The sequence below is a fragment of the Scyliorhinus canicula genome, chromosome 2 (assembly GCF_902713615.1).
Source record: "Scyliorhinus canicula chromosome 2, sScyCan1.1, whole genome shotgun sequence".
Classification (NCBI taxonomy): domain Eukaryota; kingdom Metazoa; phylum Chordata; class Chondrichthyes; order Carcharhiniformes; family Scyliorhinidae; genus Scyliorhinus; species Scyliorhinus canicula.
The window spans coordinates 88,728,898-88,748,344 of record NC_052147.1 but is presented as its reverse complement, the minus strand read 5'-3'; the positions used below and the strand labels follow the sequence as shown (position 1 = coordinate 88,748,344).

General features: G+C 44.2%; 1 protein-coding gene across 9 annotated transcripts in view; it reads right to left on the bottom strand.

Moving 5' to 3' along the window:
- LOC119955765 (coiled-coil domain-containing protein 9B-like) overlaps positions 1-19,447 on the bottom strand; it is a 402,308-nt gene that overhangs the window by 247,896 nt on the left and 134,965 nt on the right. For 6 of the 9 annotated variants that reach the window (XM_038782328.1, XM_038782341.1, XM_038782317.1 and 3 more), the window contains one exon: positions 8,970-9,029. The exons of 2 other annotated variants lie outside the window; for them this stretch is intronic. In XM_038782328.1, the coding sequence (XP_038638256.1) occupies positions 8,970-9,029 (60 nt within the window). Of the gene's footprint in view, positions 1-715; positions 903-8,969; positions 9,030-19,447 lie in introns of all 9 variants that reach the window. One more of the 9 variants, XM_038782361.1, reaches the window with a different exon arrangement.

Here is a 19,447-nt window from a genome sequence, read left to right as displayed (position 1 = left end):
CTGTTCATTTGAAAGTGGTGGATTCTAACTGCTGTGCAAAGGGAATTCAAAATATCAGAGATCACAAAGTGCTGACTCCAGAATGCCTGGAACTAATGATTGCGTTTTTCAAAATGACAGACTGAAGAATTATGACCCTATCACAGTGGTCACCTCCTCAAAACCATGACATTGAATACATCAGCAGGTCTCAGTTGTGTCTAAGATTGACCATGTACGAAGTGTAAACCTGGCATCACCAGGTAGCGCAAGGAGATGGGCTTGAAACTGGTGGAATTTTTTCAGAGAGCTCTATTAAGGTTTGCGTATCGTGGCACCAAATATAGATGGGGGAGTATGGTGAAAGAAAATGATCTTAATTTATTGTGTGGTGCAATGTTTATGTCTTCATATGGTACCTTCAGAGTTAAAATCCGATTCAATTAAAGAAATGGTTGTGCACAGAAACAAATTATGTGAATATTTTCAGTTTATATGCATATATGCCAACTGGTAATATGGACACTAGTTTCTTAGGTGCCCTTTGTCGACTGGAATTGCACCCAGTGCTATTTAATCATCTGAGTGTCAGATGTAGTGTGAACCTCTCAGGTAGGGAGTCCAATGCATTGAGTAGTTGCTAGTCTATACCCATTATTTATTTGCTGGATGTCTTGATCTCTCAAATCTATAGCAGAGCTAGAACACAAGCTTCTTTGTACAATTGGTCCCTGACCTGGTATTTCCCCCGTCTTTGTTTCTGTTCACTTTCACTCAAATGATTCACCCAGTACAAACACCTGTAATTGACTGTCAGCATTCTGAGCTGGTGCTTGCAAGGAGGTCAGCAAGTGACAATAGATCCCTGGAGAACTGTGTTTTTCTTCTTCTAACGTGACTTAAGCCTAGATATTATGATGGACCTGGAAAGAGTCGAGAGGAACAAAGGTTAACAGTGAATGGTGAAGGCAAGCAGTAACAGATGAGTGGCAGCTGCGTGCGAACAAGAAGAACAAAGAAAAATTACAGCACAGGAACAGCCCTTCGGCCTTCCAAGCCTGCTCCGATCCAGATCTTCTATCTAAAACTGTCGCCTATTTTCTAAGGATCTGTATCCCTCTGCTCCCTGTCCATTCATGATTCTGTCTAGATAGATCTTAAATGACGCTATCGTGCCCGTGCCCGCCTCTACCACCTCCGCCAGCAATGCGCTCCAGGCACCCACCACCCTCTGCATAAAGAACTTTCCACGTATATCTCCCTGAAACTTTTCCCCTCTCACTTTGAACTCGTGACCCTTAGTAATTGAGTCCCCCACTCTGGGAAAAAGCTTCTTGCTATCCACCCTGTCTATACCTCTCATGACTTTGTAGAACTCAATGAGGACCCCCTCAACCTCCATCTTTCTAATGAAAATAATTCTAATCTACTCAACCTCTCTTCATAGATAGCGCCCTCCATACCAGGAAACATCCTGGTGAACCTCCTCTGCACTTTCTCCAAAGCAACCACATCCTTTTGGTAATGTGGCAACCAGAACTGTACGCAGTATTCCAAATGTGGCCGAACCAAAGTCTTACACAACTGTAACATGACCTGCCAACTCGTACTCAATACCCCTTCCGATGAAGGAAAGCATGCCGTATGCCTTCTCGACCACTCTATCAACCTGCGCAGCCACCTTCAGGGCACAATGGACCTGAACACCCAGATCTCTCTGTACATCAATTTTCCCCAGGGGTTTTTCATTTACCGCATAGTTCGCTCTTGAATTGGATCTTTCAAAATGCATCACCTCGCATTTGCCCGGATTGAACTCCATCTGCCATTTCTCTGCCTAACTCTCCAATCTATCGATATTCTGCTGTATTCTTTGACAGTCCCCTTCACTATCTGCTACTCCACCAATCTTAGTGTCATCTGCAAACTTGCTAAACAAACCACCTATACCTTCCTCCAGATCATTTATGTATATCACAAACAACAGTGGCCCTATCACAGATCCCTGTGGAACACCACTGGTCACAGTTCTCCATTTTGAGAAACTCCCTTCCACTACTACTCTCTGTCTCCTGTTGCCCAGTCAATTCTTTATCCATCTAGCTAGTACACCCTGGACCCCATTAGACTTCACTTTCTCCATCAGCCTACCATGGGGAACCTTATCAAACGTCTTACTGAAGTCCATGTATATGACATCTACAGCCCTTCCCTCATAAATCAACTTTGTCACTTCCTCAAAGAATTCTATTACGTTGATAAGACATGACTTTCCCTGCACAAAACCATGTTGCCTTTCACTGATAAGCCCATTTTCTTCCAAATGGGAATTGATCCCATCCCTCAGTATCTTCTCCAGCAGCTTCCCTACCACTGACATCAGGCTCACCGGTCTATAATTACCTGGATTATCCCTGCTACCCTTCTTAAACAAGGGGACAACATTAGCAATTCTCCAGTCCTCCGGTACCTCACCAGTGTTCAAGCTTGCTGCAAAGATATCTGTTGAGGCCCCAGCTATTTCCACTGTCACGTCCCTCAGTAACCTGGGCTAGATCCCATCCGGACCTGGGACTTGTCCACCTTAATGCCTTTTAGAATACCCAACACATCCTCCCTCCTTATGCCGACTTGATCTACAGTAATCAAACATCTATCCCTAACCTCAACATCCATCATGTCCCTCTCCTAGATGCAAAGTACTCGTTAAGAAACTCACCCATTTTCTCTGACTCCACGCATAACTTTCCTCCTTTGTCCTTGAGTGGGCCAGCCCTTTCTCTAGTTACCCTCTTGCTCCTTATATATGAATAAAAGGCTTTGGGAGTTTCCTTAACCCTGTTTGCTAAAGATATTTCATGACCCCTTTTAGCCCTCTTGATTCCTCGTTTTGGATTGGTCCTACATTCCCGATATTCTTCCAAAGCTTCGTCTGTCTTCAGTCGCCTGGACCTTATGTATGCTTCCTTTTTCCTCTTAGCTAGTCTCACATTTTCACCTGTCATCCGTGGTTCCTTAATCTTGCCATTTCTATCCCTCATTTTCACAGGGACATGTCTGTCCTGCACTCTAATCAACCTCTCTTTAAAAGCCTCCCACATATCAAATGTGAATTTACCTTCAAACAGCTGCTCCCAATCCACATTCCCCAGCTCCTGCCGAATTTTGGTATAGTTGGCCTTCCCCCAATTTAGCACTCTCGTCTTTGTCCATGAGTATTCTGAAACTTACGGAATTGTGATCACTATTCCCAAACTAATCCCTTACTGAAACTTCAGCCACCTGGTCGGGCTCATTACCCAACACCAGGTCCACTATGGTCCCTTCCCGAGTTGGACTATTTACATACTGCTCTTGAAAACCCTCATGGATGCTCCTTACAAATTCTGCTCCATCTAGACCTCTGACACTACTACCATTTTAAGACATCTCTGATATTTCAGTCCCATGACATATAAAACTAAAGAGAACTCCCAAGACTTGCAGAGTTTACACAATTGTGCTGCTTGTATATGGAGGCTTTGCAGAGTACAGCTGTCAACTCATCCCTGACTTAGTCCTGGATTAACATGGCAAATCAGTCCACCCATGACATTACCCCAAAGATACCCAGTGATGCAACCGCAGTTGAAGCATCATAACCAACTAATAGGAGGAAGCTGGCGATGACAGCAAGGGGGAGGGGCATGGCCTTGCAACTGCACCATTGGGTGCAAACGGTTGTGGGTTGACATGAGGTGGCAGAGGCGTTGCTGCCCCGAGTGGGGGTGGAACCTGCTTTGTGTTGGTTTTTTTTGCAGGAACATGGATTTTAAAATAAAGCACTCATAATCAAGGTTTGGAGAAACACTGGGGTGGGTGTGGTGGTTGGGCAAGCGAGCGAGGATGGTTTGTGAGCTAAATTGTTGACCCTTGTAGATAAATACACACCAGAGGCAGACTTATACTGACTTGTTCTCCCACACCACAGCCACCCATCAGTATACCGCCCCTCCCCCACTGGCCAAGACTTCATGCTGCAGTGCTGTGTGTTTCACTGTAAGTCTGCCTCTGACCCCGGGTCCCTGGGTTACTAGTCCAGTGAAAATATCATTACGCCATCATCTCCCATATACACAGTAAAGGATTCAAGCTAGGAGCTGTCTCCATGCTTGTTTGTGCACACAACTCTATCTAACATTAGACTGACCCTGAAGTGTAGGTCATGTATCTCTTATATCATTGTGTGGGAGTACTGTACTCAGACCCAAATTAACCCAATCTGTGCCAGACCCTTAAACTACAGCCACCTGCACATCCTTCCTGCTCAGAAAAGTATAGAATAATTCCTATCAGATACTGTTGAGGGATTCAATTCTTAAGGATAGTATCAGGCAGTGCAACATAATTAGTTTTACTATCTATGAGTGCTATGGCATTAACGGTTTATGCAATAAAAACACAGCCATAAATTAGTTGTGTCTGCCATAACCAGATTCAAGTCCAATGAAAAACAATTAAAGAATGAAACAAACCAAATTCCATGACAGATATTCATTGATAGATATAGTCGAAAACCTCCATCATCATCCTTTCTCTGCTCGTAGTGATAATCATTTCCTATTCACAAATCTGGCAAATGAGAGGAAATGATCGATTGTCTGTGGAGGGGCAGAGATAGTGAAATTGGGGTAGAATACTAGTAGCCAATTGTTTGGAAACGTGATTTAAGATCACAGCCTGAACAACAGGTTACCAAATGGATCAGTGTTCAGGCCTCAGTTATTTACAATACATCAATGGCTTAGATGAGGGGACCAAGTGCATCATGTCCAAGTTTGTTGCAATGTAAAGTTAGGTGGGGAGGGAAAGAGGCTGCAAAGGGATATAAACAGGTGAAATGAGTGGACAAGAAAATGGCATGTGGAAAATAATGTATAGAAATATTAAGTATGCATCAAGGAAAGCAGAATATATTTATTAAAGGTGGGAGACTGGGAATAGTTGGTATTCAGAGGGCCTGGGTGTCTTTGTGCACAAACCACAGAAAGTTAAAATGCAGCAAACAATCAGGAAACCAAATAGTGTGCTAGCCTTTATTACAAATGCATTGCAGTGCCGCAGTAAAGTAGTTTGACTGCAATTACATAGGGTCTTGGTGAGACCACATCTGGAGTACTGTGTACAGTTACAATTTTCTTACCCAAGGAAAGCTTTACTTGCTTCAGGGGGAGTGCAGTAAAGGTTCCCTAGACTCATACCTGGGATAAGGGGAATGGCAACAAAGAGAGATAGAAGAGGCAAGGCCTATATTCCCTGGTGTTTATAAGCATGAGAGGTGATCTAATTGAAATATATAAAGTTTAAGGGACTTGACAAGACTGATGCAGAGAAAATGTTTCCTCTGGGGAATTTAGAATACAGGGTCACAGTTTCTATATTTGAAGCAAAATTAAATTAATCACCCTTGCACACTCCCTTAAATCTGCCTTAGGCCTAGAAGGTTGAGCTTCAAAATGCAGCAATTACGGCTTGCTGGTTGACAGGCAACAGCAGGGCTACTAGTGAAATGATAGGGGTGGGAGCAGGATTATTACCATCCTGCTCCATCAAGGCACTTCCACTCTGCCACATCTTAGCAATCCTACTAATACGGAGGAACTGATTAACAGACTGCTGGTATGCCCTGGAAGTCCCAGTGGTATCCAGATGGCATAAGTTTGAGATTCTACGGCAGTAGCCGGAGTTACCATTATAGCAATTATACCTTTGATGAGAGCGGTTTGTGCTCCAGTGGAAGCTATGGCATTGGCCATCTGCAGTTACATCATAGCAGGTTTAATGACACAGGTAAGATGGAGGTGACTGCAAATTCCATGTTAGAAATGAAGAGCTAACTTCTGGTTGGGCAACAAGTTCCTTCTCAATACACCGGTATATTGTTATTTGCTGCCGTGGAAATTAATTTAAATACTCAGACAACAAGGATTTTTTAAAAGCATAGCCAAGAATTTAAAACATACAGGCGGGATATATTAAATGATAAAGGTATACCTGCCGAGACAACTACAGTTAAGATGGCACTGGCACCCCCATGCTTCTAACTACCAAAACTCTTGAGCGAAATTCTGGTCACTGAGGTTGACAAGTCCCAACAAAGTTTGACTCTGGAGCTGAAAAATTTATTGGATGAGTTGCTGGGACCTATTCGGTCCTCCCTTGATACCAGATGTTTAGCTTTTGATTCTCATGCCAGCACCCTTACTGACATCAAGACGGCCCTTTTGGACCACAACAGCAGGATTGGTCACCGAGTCCAGGTTGACTGCAGCGATTGAGGAGAGTGTGACGTTGTGGGGCAAAGTCGATGACGTGGAAAAACAGTCACGGCAACAATACCTACGCATTGTTGGTACACCAGAGTGGACCGAGGGCCGAGCCCCCGAAAGTTTCTGTCAGCATTATTCAGAAAGGTGGTGGGTGAAGATACATTCCCTAAGCCCCCGGAACTAGACCGAGCCCATCGTACTCTTCTGCCAAAACTTCAACCTAGTTACCCCCAGCAAGCCATTGGAGTCTAGTTCCATTGTTCCAAAGATAAGGAGCTTGTTTTTCGGTGGCCAAAGGAACATGCTGTCACTTACCAAGGCCACTGAATCAGGATCTACCGGGGAACAAGTGCAGGTCTGACAAGGAAGGGTGCAGCATTTAACATCGAGCTCACACTGGACAAGGAAGGTATTAGTTTCATGTTGATTCACTCTGCCCGTCTCCGCATCACAGTTAACAGAGAAGATCGCTTCTTTGGCGCACCAGATTCTTTTCTTCAATCATGTTTACTTAATTCTTGATGGGCTTGTCTGTGGTATTGTTTTGTGGAATCATGTGTTTGAATATCTGTATTGGTCATTTAATATGCTCATTTTAAGGACATGTTTGACTCTTTGTTTACACCACAGTCCCTACTATGCGGTTAGAACAAGCAACTTTCCAATGGCGAATTATAGAATACGAAGTGCACAGCATTAACAATGTTGGTTAGCCAAAAGATGTCATACAAGGTGGAATACCTGCTGCTCATCGTGTTTATAATGGCGAGCTCAGGATTTTATTCATGGTCTTATTTAGTTTAAGGTTTATTATCACACTGTTTGGTTTTTGTTCTAGTGGGTTAGAAGAATGATGATTGTTCTGCAATGGAGGGGTATGGAAGAGATTTTCTACATTGACAGTATCAAAGACCTTTCTGTATTTGGACTTTCTCATTGTGTAATGGATCCTCTAGATCTTGCTTTCATTTTCATTCAATTTACTAACCAGTTCAGAAAGTCTTCCTATACTTATGACTAGCTCAGGGTGGTATGGGGCTTCTGATAAGATTAGTCACATGGAATGTTAGGGGGTAAAATGGCCCAGTAAAACGTTCCAAAGTGTTTTCATATCTTGAGCCTCAACACTGATGTTGCATTCCTTCAAGAAATGCAGCTTCATGTAAAAATCACACCAGACTATATAAAGCATGGGTTGGCCAGGTGTTTCATTCCAACTTTAATAGCAAGGCTAGGGGAATGGCAATTTTGTTCAACAAAAAAAAACGCAGTTTTTCCCTTAAATGTAACCTTACAATAGTTAGTAGTACACTTTTTCGAACTCCTCTAGTTTTGGTGAACATCTATGCCTTTAACTGGGACGATACAAAATTTATCACATCACTTCTATCCTCCCTTTCCAATCTAGACACCCACCATCTTAATATTGGACAGGATCTAAACTGAAGTATTAATCCAAAGGCGAATCGCTCAAGTCCAAAGACTTTTGCCCTTTCCGACCTTTCCAAAGACTTCTCCACCTTTACAAGTCAAATGTGTTGTGTGGCACTTAGCATTTTCGCCACTCGGTCGCAAGGGATTTTTCTTACTTCTCTCATGTCGACCATGCTTACTCGCGCATCGACTATTTCTTTTTTAGATAGAGCTATTCTCCCCAGTTACAACTATAGCAGAATACTCTGCAGTTTTATCAGGTCATGCCCTTGACCTGGCTCTTGCGTCCAAAGTTAAAGGTCGGCCCCCATGGAGAGTTAACACAGCCTTACTATCTGACAAAGATATTTTGTAAATCTATATCTACCAGTATGGATATTTTTATTTAAACAAACAAATCTGATTCCATCACCCCATCAGTATTATGGGAGACCCTCAAGGCAGTTCTCCAGGGGAACATAATTTGTTACAATGCATATATTATCAAACAAAGAAAATTAAAACAACAAGAATTGGTGAATTCAATTTTCGAATGGACTGTCACATTGCATTATCCCACTCCTGAGTTGTATGTAGACAGGCTAAAGCTCCAGGCCCAATTTGACTTACATTCCACAAGTAAAGCTGAGTACATGTTACAACGTTCAAGGGGGACAAAGCTGGCTGCCTACTAGCCCACCAGCTCAGACGCCAGTTCTTTCTCGGTTTATCGCCAACATCTATGACTCCTTCAAAATCCTACTAGTGACCGCTCGAATATTAATTTGACCTTTGCTCCTTTTATTCTAACCGCCATAATTCTCATCTCCATCGGACAGCATGGCAATAGCTGACTCTTAAATAATTTGAACATCCATCGGTAGATATGGGTTGGAGCAGAGATTTGGACAATCCTTTGTGCCTGAATGAGATAAACTGCATTAAGTTGATGCAAAGTGGTAAGATCCCAGGCTCTAACTGTTTCCCTATTGAGTTTTATACAAGGTTCTCCACTCAGCTTAATACCCTATTACTACAAATATTAATGATTCATTGTCTCATGCTTCCATTTTGCCTGTACTCAAATAAAGACAGGGACACTGAAGAATGTGACTCATATCGGCCTCTCTCATATAACGCTGTTAGCTAAGGTACTGGTGTGCCATTTGGAGCCATGTCTTCCTCATATAATACTGATGATAAAACTGGCTTTGTAAAGGGATTCCAATTATCCTCTAATGTACATCGTCTTCTTGACATGACACTTACCCCAACTGTCTCGACTGTCCCTGAAGCCGTCTCCTCTCCAGATGCGGAGAAGCTTTTGACCTAGTGGAGTGAGATAATCGGTTTGCAATTTTGGGTAAGTTTGCATTTGGTTTAAAATTTACTTAATAGATTCGCCTTCTATACCCCCTACTGCGCATGTGTGCAAACTCTCTACAGAGTACTTCCCCATTCCCAGGGGAACCAGTCAAGGACACCCTGTCTCCACTGCTTTTTGCCCTGGCGAAGGAACCCATCAATAGCCTTAAAGTAATCCACACTGCTAAAGGGTATCCATTGAACTGGTGTGGAGCATTGTGTGTCATTATATGCCGATGACCTCCTATTATATATTACTAACACTCTTGCCTGTGTTAATGGAATAATGAATATTTTTAGCGCCTGCGACTCATTCCCTGGCTATAAAGTGAATAACAAAAGTGAGCGGTTCCCAATCAACCCCACTGCCAAACAAATCCTCTCAGGAACTTTGCTGTTTCGTATATCTGGTGCCACTTTTTTAATAAAAAATGTTTTTATTCTCCATTTTCACATTTTCCTCCAAAATTCCCACCCCACCCCCAAACAGTAAACTGTAACAAATACAAAGTCAATCCCCTTAACAATAACAACAAACCCATCCTCCCACCACCCCAAACAACAGCCCACCTGTCAATATGTGCATCCAATAAAACAAACCCTCCCACGGTGGAAACAAAAAAACAAAGGAGAAAAAAGAAAGGAGTCCGGGACCGCCTATGGTCATCCTAGAGTCCACTCCCCCCCCCCCCCCCCCCCCACACACACTCAATGCCGTCCACTCTCCGAAAGAGTACCGTATGTGATACCCAAGAGTTGTTAAACCCCCCCCCACTGCCTCTTGTAAAACTCCTTCCCCCAACCTCGGTTCCTTCCCCCCAACTTTCCACTCCGGCTAGACCACTCGGACCCTGTTCTGCCAGGCTCCGATGGCCCCAGCCCCTCCCCCACCATACTCCCATTCACTGGCCGGTTTAAACCGGCCAGCATGGAGGCCCCCGCCCAGGTCCCATTCCCTCTTGCCCGGCCCAAGGAAAGCCCAGAAATCCCCTTTTCACACACACACCCCACATATCTGTGTGGAGTCTGCACATCCTCTCCGTGTGTGCGTGGGTTTCCTCCGGGTGCTCCGGTTTCCTCCCACAGTCCAAAGATGTGCAGGTTAGGTGGATTGGCCATGATAAATTGCCCTTAGTGTTCAAAATTGCCCTTAGTGTTGGGTGGGGTTACTGGGTTATGAGGATAGGGTGGAGGTGTTGACCTCGGGTAGGGTGCTCTTTCCAAGAGCCAGTGCAGACTCGATGGGCCGAGTGGCCTCCTTCTGCACTGTAAATTCTATGATAATCTATGATATCCACCTACACCCCAAAGAGCCCTCGCTTCGAGTGCAAATCCCATCACTTCCCTTGTCCAAATATAAACACCATTGGCTCCTTTAGCCCATACACCCGGACGCAGTGAAACAAAAAAAGAAGAGACAAAAAAGAAGAAAATACAGTCCTGAGGTTACATCGGCACATGGCCATTTCTCAGTTCTGCCACAGTCCTTCTGCCTTCGCAAACTCCTCCGCTGCTTCCGCTGTTCCAAAATAAAAGTCCTTGAGCTTATAAGTCACCCTCAGCTTCACTGGATATACAATGCCGCACTGCACCTTGCTAATATACAGTGCCCTCTTCACCCGGTTGAAAGCAGCCCGCCTCCTCACCAGCTCCACCGTAAAGTCCTGGTATACACGTATACCAGCTCCAGCCCACTGCACCACCCGCTTCTGCTTGGCCCAGCACAGGACCTTCTCTTTCACACAGTACCTACGGAAGCACAAAGTCACTACCCTTGGTGGCTCACCCGGCTTTGGTACAGGCCTCCCCGACCAATGAGCCCGATCCAGTTCATATCGGGAGGGATCCTCCCCCTGCCCCAATAGTTTTGCCAGCATAGCGGCGAAATACTCCGTCGGCCTCGGCCCTTCAACTCCTTCGGGCAGCCCCACAATCCTCAAATTCTGTCGCCCGGACCTGTTTTCCAGGTCTTCCAATTTTCCTCACAGATCCTTGTTCACCTCCATCGCCTTCCACATCTCCTTCCCCATCGAGGTAAGTTGATCACCGTGCTGCGCCACCGTCTCCTCCACTACCGTCAGCGCCTTTCCTTGCGCCCGCACCTCCGCCACTGCGCTCGCCAACGCCGTCATCACCGGGGAAATCGCCTCCTCCACCAGCACACTCAAAACTTCCCTCATCTCCTTCCTCATCGCCTCCAAGTGTTTTGTAAACTGCCTTTCGAATTCTGAAGCTATTACCTTAGTTATTTCTTCAGCCTTCAGCAATGCAGCCTCCCCTGGTGCTCCAGCCTCCTTTTTCCCTGGTGACCCCTCCACTCCCTGACGGACCCTCAGCTGTTCTTTTACCGGCCGTTTTCTTGCTGATCCTGGACATCTTTTTCTACTGTGCCTCCTCCGTGCCTTCTCCCTGCCTTTGACGCCTCCGTGGACCCTGGGACTGGGCTTAAAGCCCCGGAAATGCCGTTCCCGATCGGGAGCGTTCGGCCATGCTTAATTGAATTTAAAGTTCTAGAATTCACTTTACCAAGAACAGAATTAGTAAGTTTTTCTACAACGCCATCAAATGTGACAGATGCTCACTCGGCCCTGCACACTGTAGCCACCGAAGTTGGCCATTTCCCTGAATACAAAATGGAGGAATGCAAAGCATATAGGATAAAATGGACAGTGTTTGCAGCGCCAGCAGGCTGCACCTAGCAGGTATGGATTCTGTCTACTAAGAAAGCAGACAGCACCGAAACGAACATTCCGCATACTAATGAGGCAATCACCGGGATAATTAGCATGTTAATGGAATGATTCCAGATACAATGGACACAAATGGGGAAGCAACGGCAACATTGTAAAGGATACCAGACACTCAGGCACCAACAGGGTTCGAAGACAAAGAGCCTGAGAGCCCGCCCAGTAGCTAAGGAACAGCCTCAGTATTGGGGGGATTCAAACATATCGATTGGGAAGAGACCCAATCGATTCCAAGCAGGTAAGGGAGTCCGCCCAAAGGGGCGCGGATCCCTGGGACCTATAAAAGACAGGTCCCACACATGGTTCATTCTTCTCGTCCAGCCCTCCTCTCTCTTTGACCAGCACTCCTCTGTGGACCAGCACCTCGACCAGCTTTTGCCAAGACGACCCTGAAGGAGAGGTTCGGTTCGGACAGCAGCCGCCAGCAAGTAAGTGTCTCACAACGATCGCTACCAGAGATAGACACTCCTGACCCCTTTTAACTTATACCAACCTGAAGTCTGCAGACCAGAGCACAGCAAGAGACCATGTTCCCTGACCCGGCAGTTCCTTCAAGATAAGTATTAGTTTATTTAGCGGTAGGAATAGCTTAATCCTTTTAGCGTGTGCATGGGTAGTTATTATAATTGTATTATAATAAACTCAGTTGTTTGAACTTACTAATTGGTGTATGGTTTTATTGCTTTGAACTTCACCTTGAACTTGTGGCGGTATCTTAACGATACCTGGCGACTCCAGAGCTAAGTAAAGAAACAGAGCCAAATTGAGTGTTAAGCACACTCACCCAGAACGACCAACAACACCATATCACATGTTTTGGCCGTGCCCGAAGCTGGTCATCCTTCTTTGACACTTTCCAAAACTCTGGATGTTGACCTTGTCCTTTGAAAGCCATATAGAACATAGAACATAGAACGATACAGCGCAGTACAGGCCCTTCGGCCCACGATGTTGCACCGACATGGGAAGTCAAAAACTAAAGGCCATCTAACCTACACTATGCCATTATCATCCATATGCTTATCCAATAAACTTTTAAATGCCCTCAATGTTGGTGAGTTCACTACTGTTGCAGGTAGGGCATTCCACGGCCTCACCACTCTTTGCGTAAAAAACCTACCTCTGACCTCTGTCCTATATCTATTACCCCTCAATTTAAGGCGATGTCCCCTCGTGCTAGCCACCTCCATCCGCGGGAGAAGGCTCTCACTGTCCACCCTATCTAACCCTCTGATCATTTTGTATGCCTCTATTAAGTCACCTCTTAACCTTCTTCTCTCTAACGAAAACAACCTCAAGTCCATCAGCCTTTCCTCATAAGATTTTCATATGATTACCAACTTTCACAGTATTTTGCTTCAGTAATCAAAGCATTTTTAGCTGCTACACCAAAAGTTTTGATTGGCTCTTGATAACATTATCCACCTCTTGGGAAGGAGAAGTTAGTACTAAGAAAGGGAGCCCAAGATTAAATGCCATGCAAGATAGTTAAAATAGTTGTTTCTTATGGATTCAGTGATCTAAAAGATTGGCCAAATACAAGATAACTAAAGGCATCTGTGCAGTTTAAAATCACTAGTAGAACATAGAATCCCTACAGAGCATCAAGTCTACACTGAACCTCTGAAAGAGCACTCTACCTATACCCCGGCACTGAGGCAGCAGTGCTAACCACTGTGCCACAGTAAACTGGGATAAGTCTATCATATGGTAAATAAAAAACATTGTCCATACTTCAGATTATGCGTGATACAATAGGATACTAAATTTTCCTATGGCAAGTTCAAAGTAACGTAGTTAATCAAAATACATTCAAATCGCATTCACTGACCGCGTAGAAAAGCTCAAAGTTCAAACTGATGTCAAAGAGGAAAAATCTGCTTAATTTCTTAGAGAAAATAATCTTGAGTTTCCTAATAAGGAGCAGCAGAAATGCATCCACATTTTAAAATTATAGGAAAAAGGAATTAGAGCTCCTTTACTCAGTCAATTCCCTCTCCATTTTATGGGAAATTTGTAAGACTCAGGCTAGTAATAATAATCTTATAATAATCTGGCACCTGTTCAGTTAAGTTGGTACGGGAATTGAACCCGCGCTGCTGACCTGGTTCTGCATTACAAACCAGCTGTATAGCCCACTGAGCTAAACGGTTGGTTATTTCTTATACAACCAATAAAAGGTGTAGAATACTGGAACTTCAGTGTCGGCTGGCAGTTAGATTGGCTGAGGTACAGAGGGAGTATGGTAGGAACCCTAAGCACTCATTGAGGGAGAGTAACTCCTTCATTCCTTGCTGACTCAGCAAATTGAGAGACGTTTAAAGTTTGCAATGCAAAAATTGTATGAGCTCATGAACAAGTTGAATAAATACTTGGCTTTCTTGACTAGGAATAGGGACGACTCTTGGGCTTTCCCCTCAGTACTGGATTCCAAGGGTAACAGATGAAATAAAAATAGAGGTTATTAACAAGACGCTTAGCGGTTTTTATGCAGAGTTAAATAAACCGGGCCAGTTTGGGGATGTATGGACACTTATGGAGTGCTTCTTCTCTCCCCTCAAGCAGTCTCACATATTGCCTTAAATGCCCCCTTCTCTCAGGGGGCAGCAAGTGGCACAGAGGTTTGCACTGCTGCTCACAGCGCCGAAGACACGGGTTCAATCCTGTCCCCAGGTCACTGTCAGTGTGGAATTTGCACATTCTCCCAATATCCGTGGGTCTCAACCCCACAATCCAAAAGAGCTGCGCAGGGTAGGTGAATTGGCAACACTGAATCTCCTCTTAATTGGATACTCTGAATTTCTTTTTTTAATACCCCTATCTCTAAAGGAGAGGTGGCTTTGGCCATTAGGGAGCTCCAGGGCCTTAAGGCCCCAGGGCCTGATGGTTTTGGGTACATTGCGAAAAGTGTGGGACCCCCATCTCAAATTTATAAGTACCGTTCAGTCTGACCTGCTCTGACAAGCCATGCAGCACCGTCTTGAATTTGCTATACATAATAGTGTGCATCTTATGTCATTTTACCGGTTGATATCGCTTCATCCTCTACACACACACCAACACACCATACACACATAAATTCTAGATGATCTGTTGACGCACTATATTTTAAGAACCATTGTTCTGAGGTTCTCCTGTCTTTTTTTGCTCTTGTGTATGCAGAAGTAATTGTTCTGTCCAGTACGTTTGTTTTTGAAAGTTTGTTGCGTTATTTATAAAAATGATAAACTCTAATCAAAAGATATATATTCAAAAAGTTAGAGGAAAACTGATACCATATTTATGAATCTTATTTTTGCAGTCAATGAACTTTAAATGTTACAAGAAGATTAGATAGGGCTTTGAGTCTTGGGAGTCACGTGATGCAAGTGCGGAAGCATTTATATAAATATGAGGTGAAGATAGTTCTGTACTGTGCCTCAGGTTGGGGTTATGTTGTGTTGTGAGGCATATGTATAACATCTTCTTAGAACTGGAGCTCTCGAGTATTTTCTTTGTATTTTTCTAGATTTGTTATGGGGTGGCAGAAAAATCCATGATTTGTACCTGCAGAGGTACAGATGGAGGTGGTTACAGTTTGTCATTGGTGCCTCTGGTGTTGCTGGAGTTGAGGGAAATATGTGATGCCCCACTTCCGAACAAAATATTTATCCTGAATTCTTGTAGTTGTTGTGAGCAATCGCTGCATGGGAAGGTGTGCACCATTTTATCATGTCATCACGGCCTTATCCTTTTCTCCTTTCTTCTTTGGTGGTGTGGATAGTAGCACAGAATGGAGTCTAATAATTATATTGGGCCAGCTATATTGCTGTTCTCCTGTCCCCTGTTTCCATGCAGGTTGAGACTGTTTTTTCTTGTTGAGCCGCACCATTTCTGTGGTTTTGCTGCATTGTATATTAAAATGAAAAACCTCAATAAAAATACTTTCTTAAAAGATCGAGTCTTTCTCTTCCCATATTTGGTAGCAGCCAACAACTATTACCATTGAAGCCAATTTGGCAGTATTCGGGCTGGACCGTTCAGGAGAGATGTTAGGAAGCACTTCTTCACACAAAGAGTGGTAGAGATTTGGAACTCTCTGCTACAAACTGTAGTTGAAGCTAGAATAGTTGTCCACTTTAAATCGGAGATAGATAGATTTTCGTTAAGCAAAGATATTAAGGGGTATGGGCCAAAGGCAGGTATATGGAGTTAGGCCACAGACCAGCGATGATCTCATTATATTGTAGGCTCTAGGGGCTGAATGACCTACTCCTGTTCCTTTGTATTGAGCAATGCATTTTATAGTCCCTCCAGGCACATTTGACAAGCTGAGTGGACAAATGCATGGCAGATGCAGAATAACGTAAATAAATGTGAAGAAGGGGCAGCAGGGTAGCATGGTGGTTAGCATAAATGCTTCACAGCTCCAGGGTCCCAGGTTCGATTCCCGGCTGGGTCACTGTCTGTGTGGAGTCTGCACGTCCTCCCCCTGTGTGCGTGGGTTTCCTCCGGGTGCTCTGGTTTCCTCCCACAGTCCAAAGATGTGCAGGTTAGGTGGATTGGCCATGCTAAATTGCCCGTAGTGTCCTAATAAAAGTAAGGTTAAGGGGGGGTTGTTGGGTTACGGGTATAGGGTGGATATGTGGGTTTGAGTAGGGTGATCATGGCTCGGCACAACATTGAGGGCCGAAGGGCCTGTTCTGTGCTGTACTGTTCTATATCCACTTTGGTAGCAAAAATCTGAACGGCTATAAATTTAGAGAGGGGATTGTGCAACAAGACCTAGGTGTCCTTGTTCACCAGTTGCTGAAGGTTAACAATAATATTTATTGTCTTACATTGCAATGAAGTTACTGTGAAAAGCCCTTAGTCACCACATTCCGACGGCTATTCGGGTACACAGAGGGAGAGTTCAGAATGTCCAAATTACCTAACAACGTGTCTTTCGGGACTAGTAGGAGGAACACGGAGCACCCGGAAGAAATCCACGCAGACACAGGGCGAACGTGCAGACTCTGCACAGACAGTGACCCAGCCAGAAATCGAACCCAGAACCCTGGTGCTATGAAGCCACAGTGCTAACCACTGTGGTACCGTGTTGCCCTGAGTGCAGGATTTGAGTACAGGAGCAGGGATGTCTTGCTACAATTACTTTGGTGGGGGCATACCTGGGCTATTGTGTGCATTTTTGTCTCCTTATCTGAAGAGGAATGTTACCGTTATAGAGGAAGTGCAGAGAAGGTTTACCAGACTGATTCCTGGGATGGCAGGATTGACATATGTTAAGTAATGGGTTAAGAGACATTGCAATTAGTTGTTTCATTTATGTTAAATGTTCAATGATTGTCTCATTTATGTTAAGTGTTCAATGATTGACACTGATATGTAAAGGGGCTTCAGGTGGACTCTGGATCTTGTGATGTGATGATTGAGTTTTAGTGCAGAGTCTGTTAAAGTGAAATAAAGATGTTTGTGAAAAGGAGCTGGACTTTTGTCTCTTCATACCACAGCATCCATTTGTTTAACAACTGGTAGCAGAGGACGGTTGCTGTGTAAATGTGAAGGGTTGAAAGATACAATTTTTCCAGATCAAACCAAGGAGTGAAAAAAAAAGGGGGATATATGGCTGAACCCAGGACGAAGATGGCCGGATATGATTATCCTCCCTTATTTTCTGAAAGGGAATCATACGACCAATGGAGAAGTGCGGTAGTTATGTGGACTAAGGTGACTGCTTTAGGAAAGAGAAAACAAGGTATGGCATTGGCTCTTTCTTTACCGTATGGCAGTAAAATCCGAAACAAAGTGCTTTCTGAGCTGGAATTGGAAGAGTTAGACTCAGAAGAAGGTCTGGCGACTTTATTATTTTATATGGATAAGATTTATAACAAAGATGACTTGTTAAGTGCGGATGAAGCATGGTCGGATTTTGATAAGTTCTGGAAAATGGAGGATTTATCTATGGAAGACTATATAATGGAATTTGGCAGACTATATAAAAAGCTGGAGAAACACAGGCTGGAATTTCCACAGTCTGTGTTGGCCTTTAAATTACTTGACTGTGCTAGAGTGAGCAACATGGATAGGCTCTTGGTTTTGACAGGAGTTCAGTTTACGGATAACGATACCTTATTCGAACAGATGACAGCAGCTTTTTAAAAAATTTTGGGGGAACATTCAATTCCAATGGCTCTGATGACCCAAATAGGTCAGTGTGCAATTAGGCAGAATATGGAAGATACACTACTAACAGGATGGTGAAATCGTATGGCTACGAACAGGCCTCAAGACTATAAAAGGAGACCGAGACAAGGAAATTATGAAGACAGAAACCCAGTTAGAACCTACAATAGGAGGATGAACCCCAGAAATGCACGAGGCATGATAAATCGATGTTTTCGATGTGACTCTCAATACCTTTATGCTTTCAACTGTCCAACTCGTTATGATAGAGTATTTGAAGCGACACATGACACGGAAGAGTCAGAAGAGGAAAAAGATAGTGACCAGAAAGGCGGCATTGTCCTATTAACAAGCTGTTTTACACCGGTAATGAGGGTTTTGGTTGCAGAATCTTTTAACTGTGCTGTATTGGACAGTGGCTGCACATCTACTGTGTGTGGGATTGACTGGTTAAAATGTTATCTGGACTCATTGGATGCTGAAAATCGTAACAAGGTTAAGGAATTTAAAAGTTCCACAAGTTTCAGGTTTGGGGATGATAATACTCTGAAGTCGCTGAAAAGAGTGGTGATCCTTTGCAATATTGCTGGAGTGAATCATTTTATTAGCACGGATGTTGTATCAAGTTGTACCTTTGCTTCTGAGCAGTCCGTCGATGAAGAAAGCACACATGAAGCTGGATATGGAACAGGATAAGGCAACAGTTTTTGGAAAGACGGTGGACAACAGTTTTTGGAAAGACGGTGGACTTACAATTTACACAGTCGGGACATTGTTGTATTCCATTATTGACAAATAATGTTTCAAGTAGAGTGGTTAAGGATGTGTTAATGGCAGTTGATAATGCGACTTTAGCTGGTAAAAAGCTTATTGTAGTAAAACTGCATAGGCAATTTGCACATCCGTCTCCTTGGAGGCTGAAAAATTTATTAAAGGATGGAGGGGTAAGGGATGACGACTATTCTAAGCTGATAGAACAGGTTAGTGGTCGCTGTGACGTTTGCAGGAAGTACAGAAGGACACCAGCACGACCGATAGTAACCCTACCTTTGGCCAGGGATTTTAATGACATTGTGGCCATGGACCTTAAGATCTGGGATAAATGGAGCAGATGGAGGAGGAATTTAAAAGGTGGGACATGGTGCCGCTATCGTTGGTGGGTAGAGTGCAGTCCGTCAAAATGACGGTTCTCCCGAGGTTCTTGTTCCTCTTTCAGTGTTTGCCCATCTTTATCCCTAGGGCCTTTTTTAGAAGGGTGACTAGCAGCATCATGAGCTTTGTTTGAGCGCATGGGTCCCTGAGGGTGAAGAGGGTCTTCTTGGAGCGGGGTAGAGATGGGGGGGGGGGGGGGGGGGGCTGGCGTTACCCAATCTCTCGGGGTATTATTGGGCGGCCAATGTGTCGATGGTGCGCAAGTAGGTGATGGAGGGGGAGGGGGCAGAATGGAAACGGATGGAGAGGGCGTCCTGT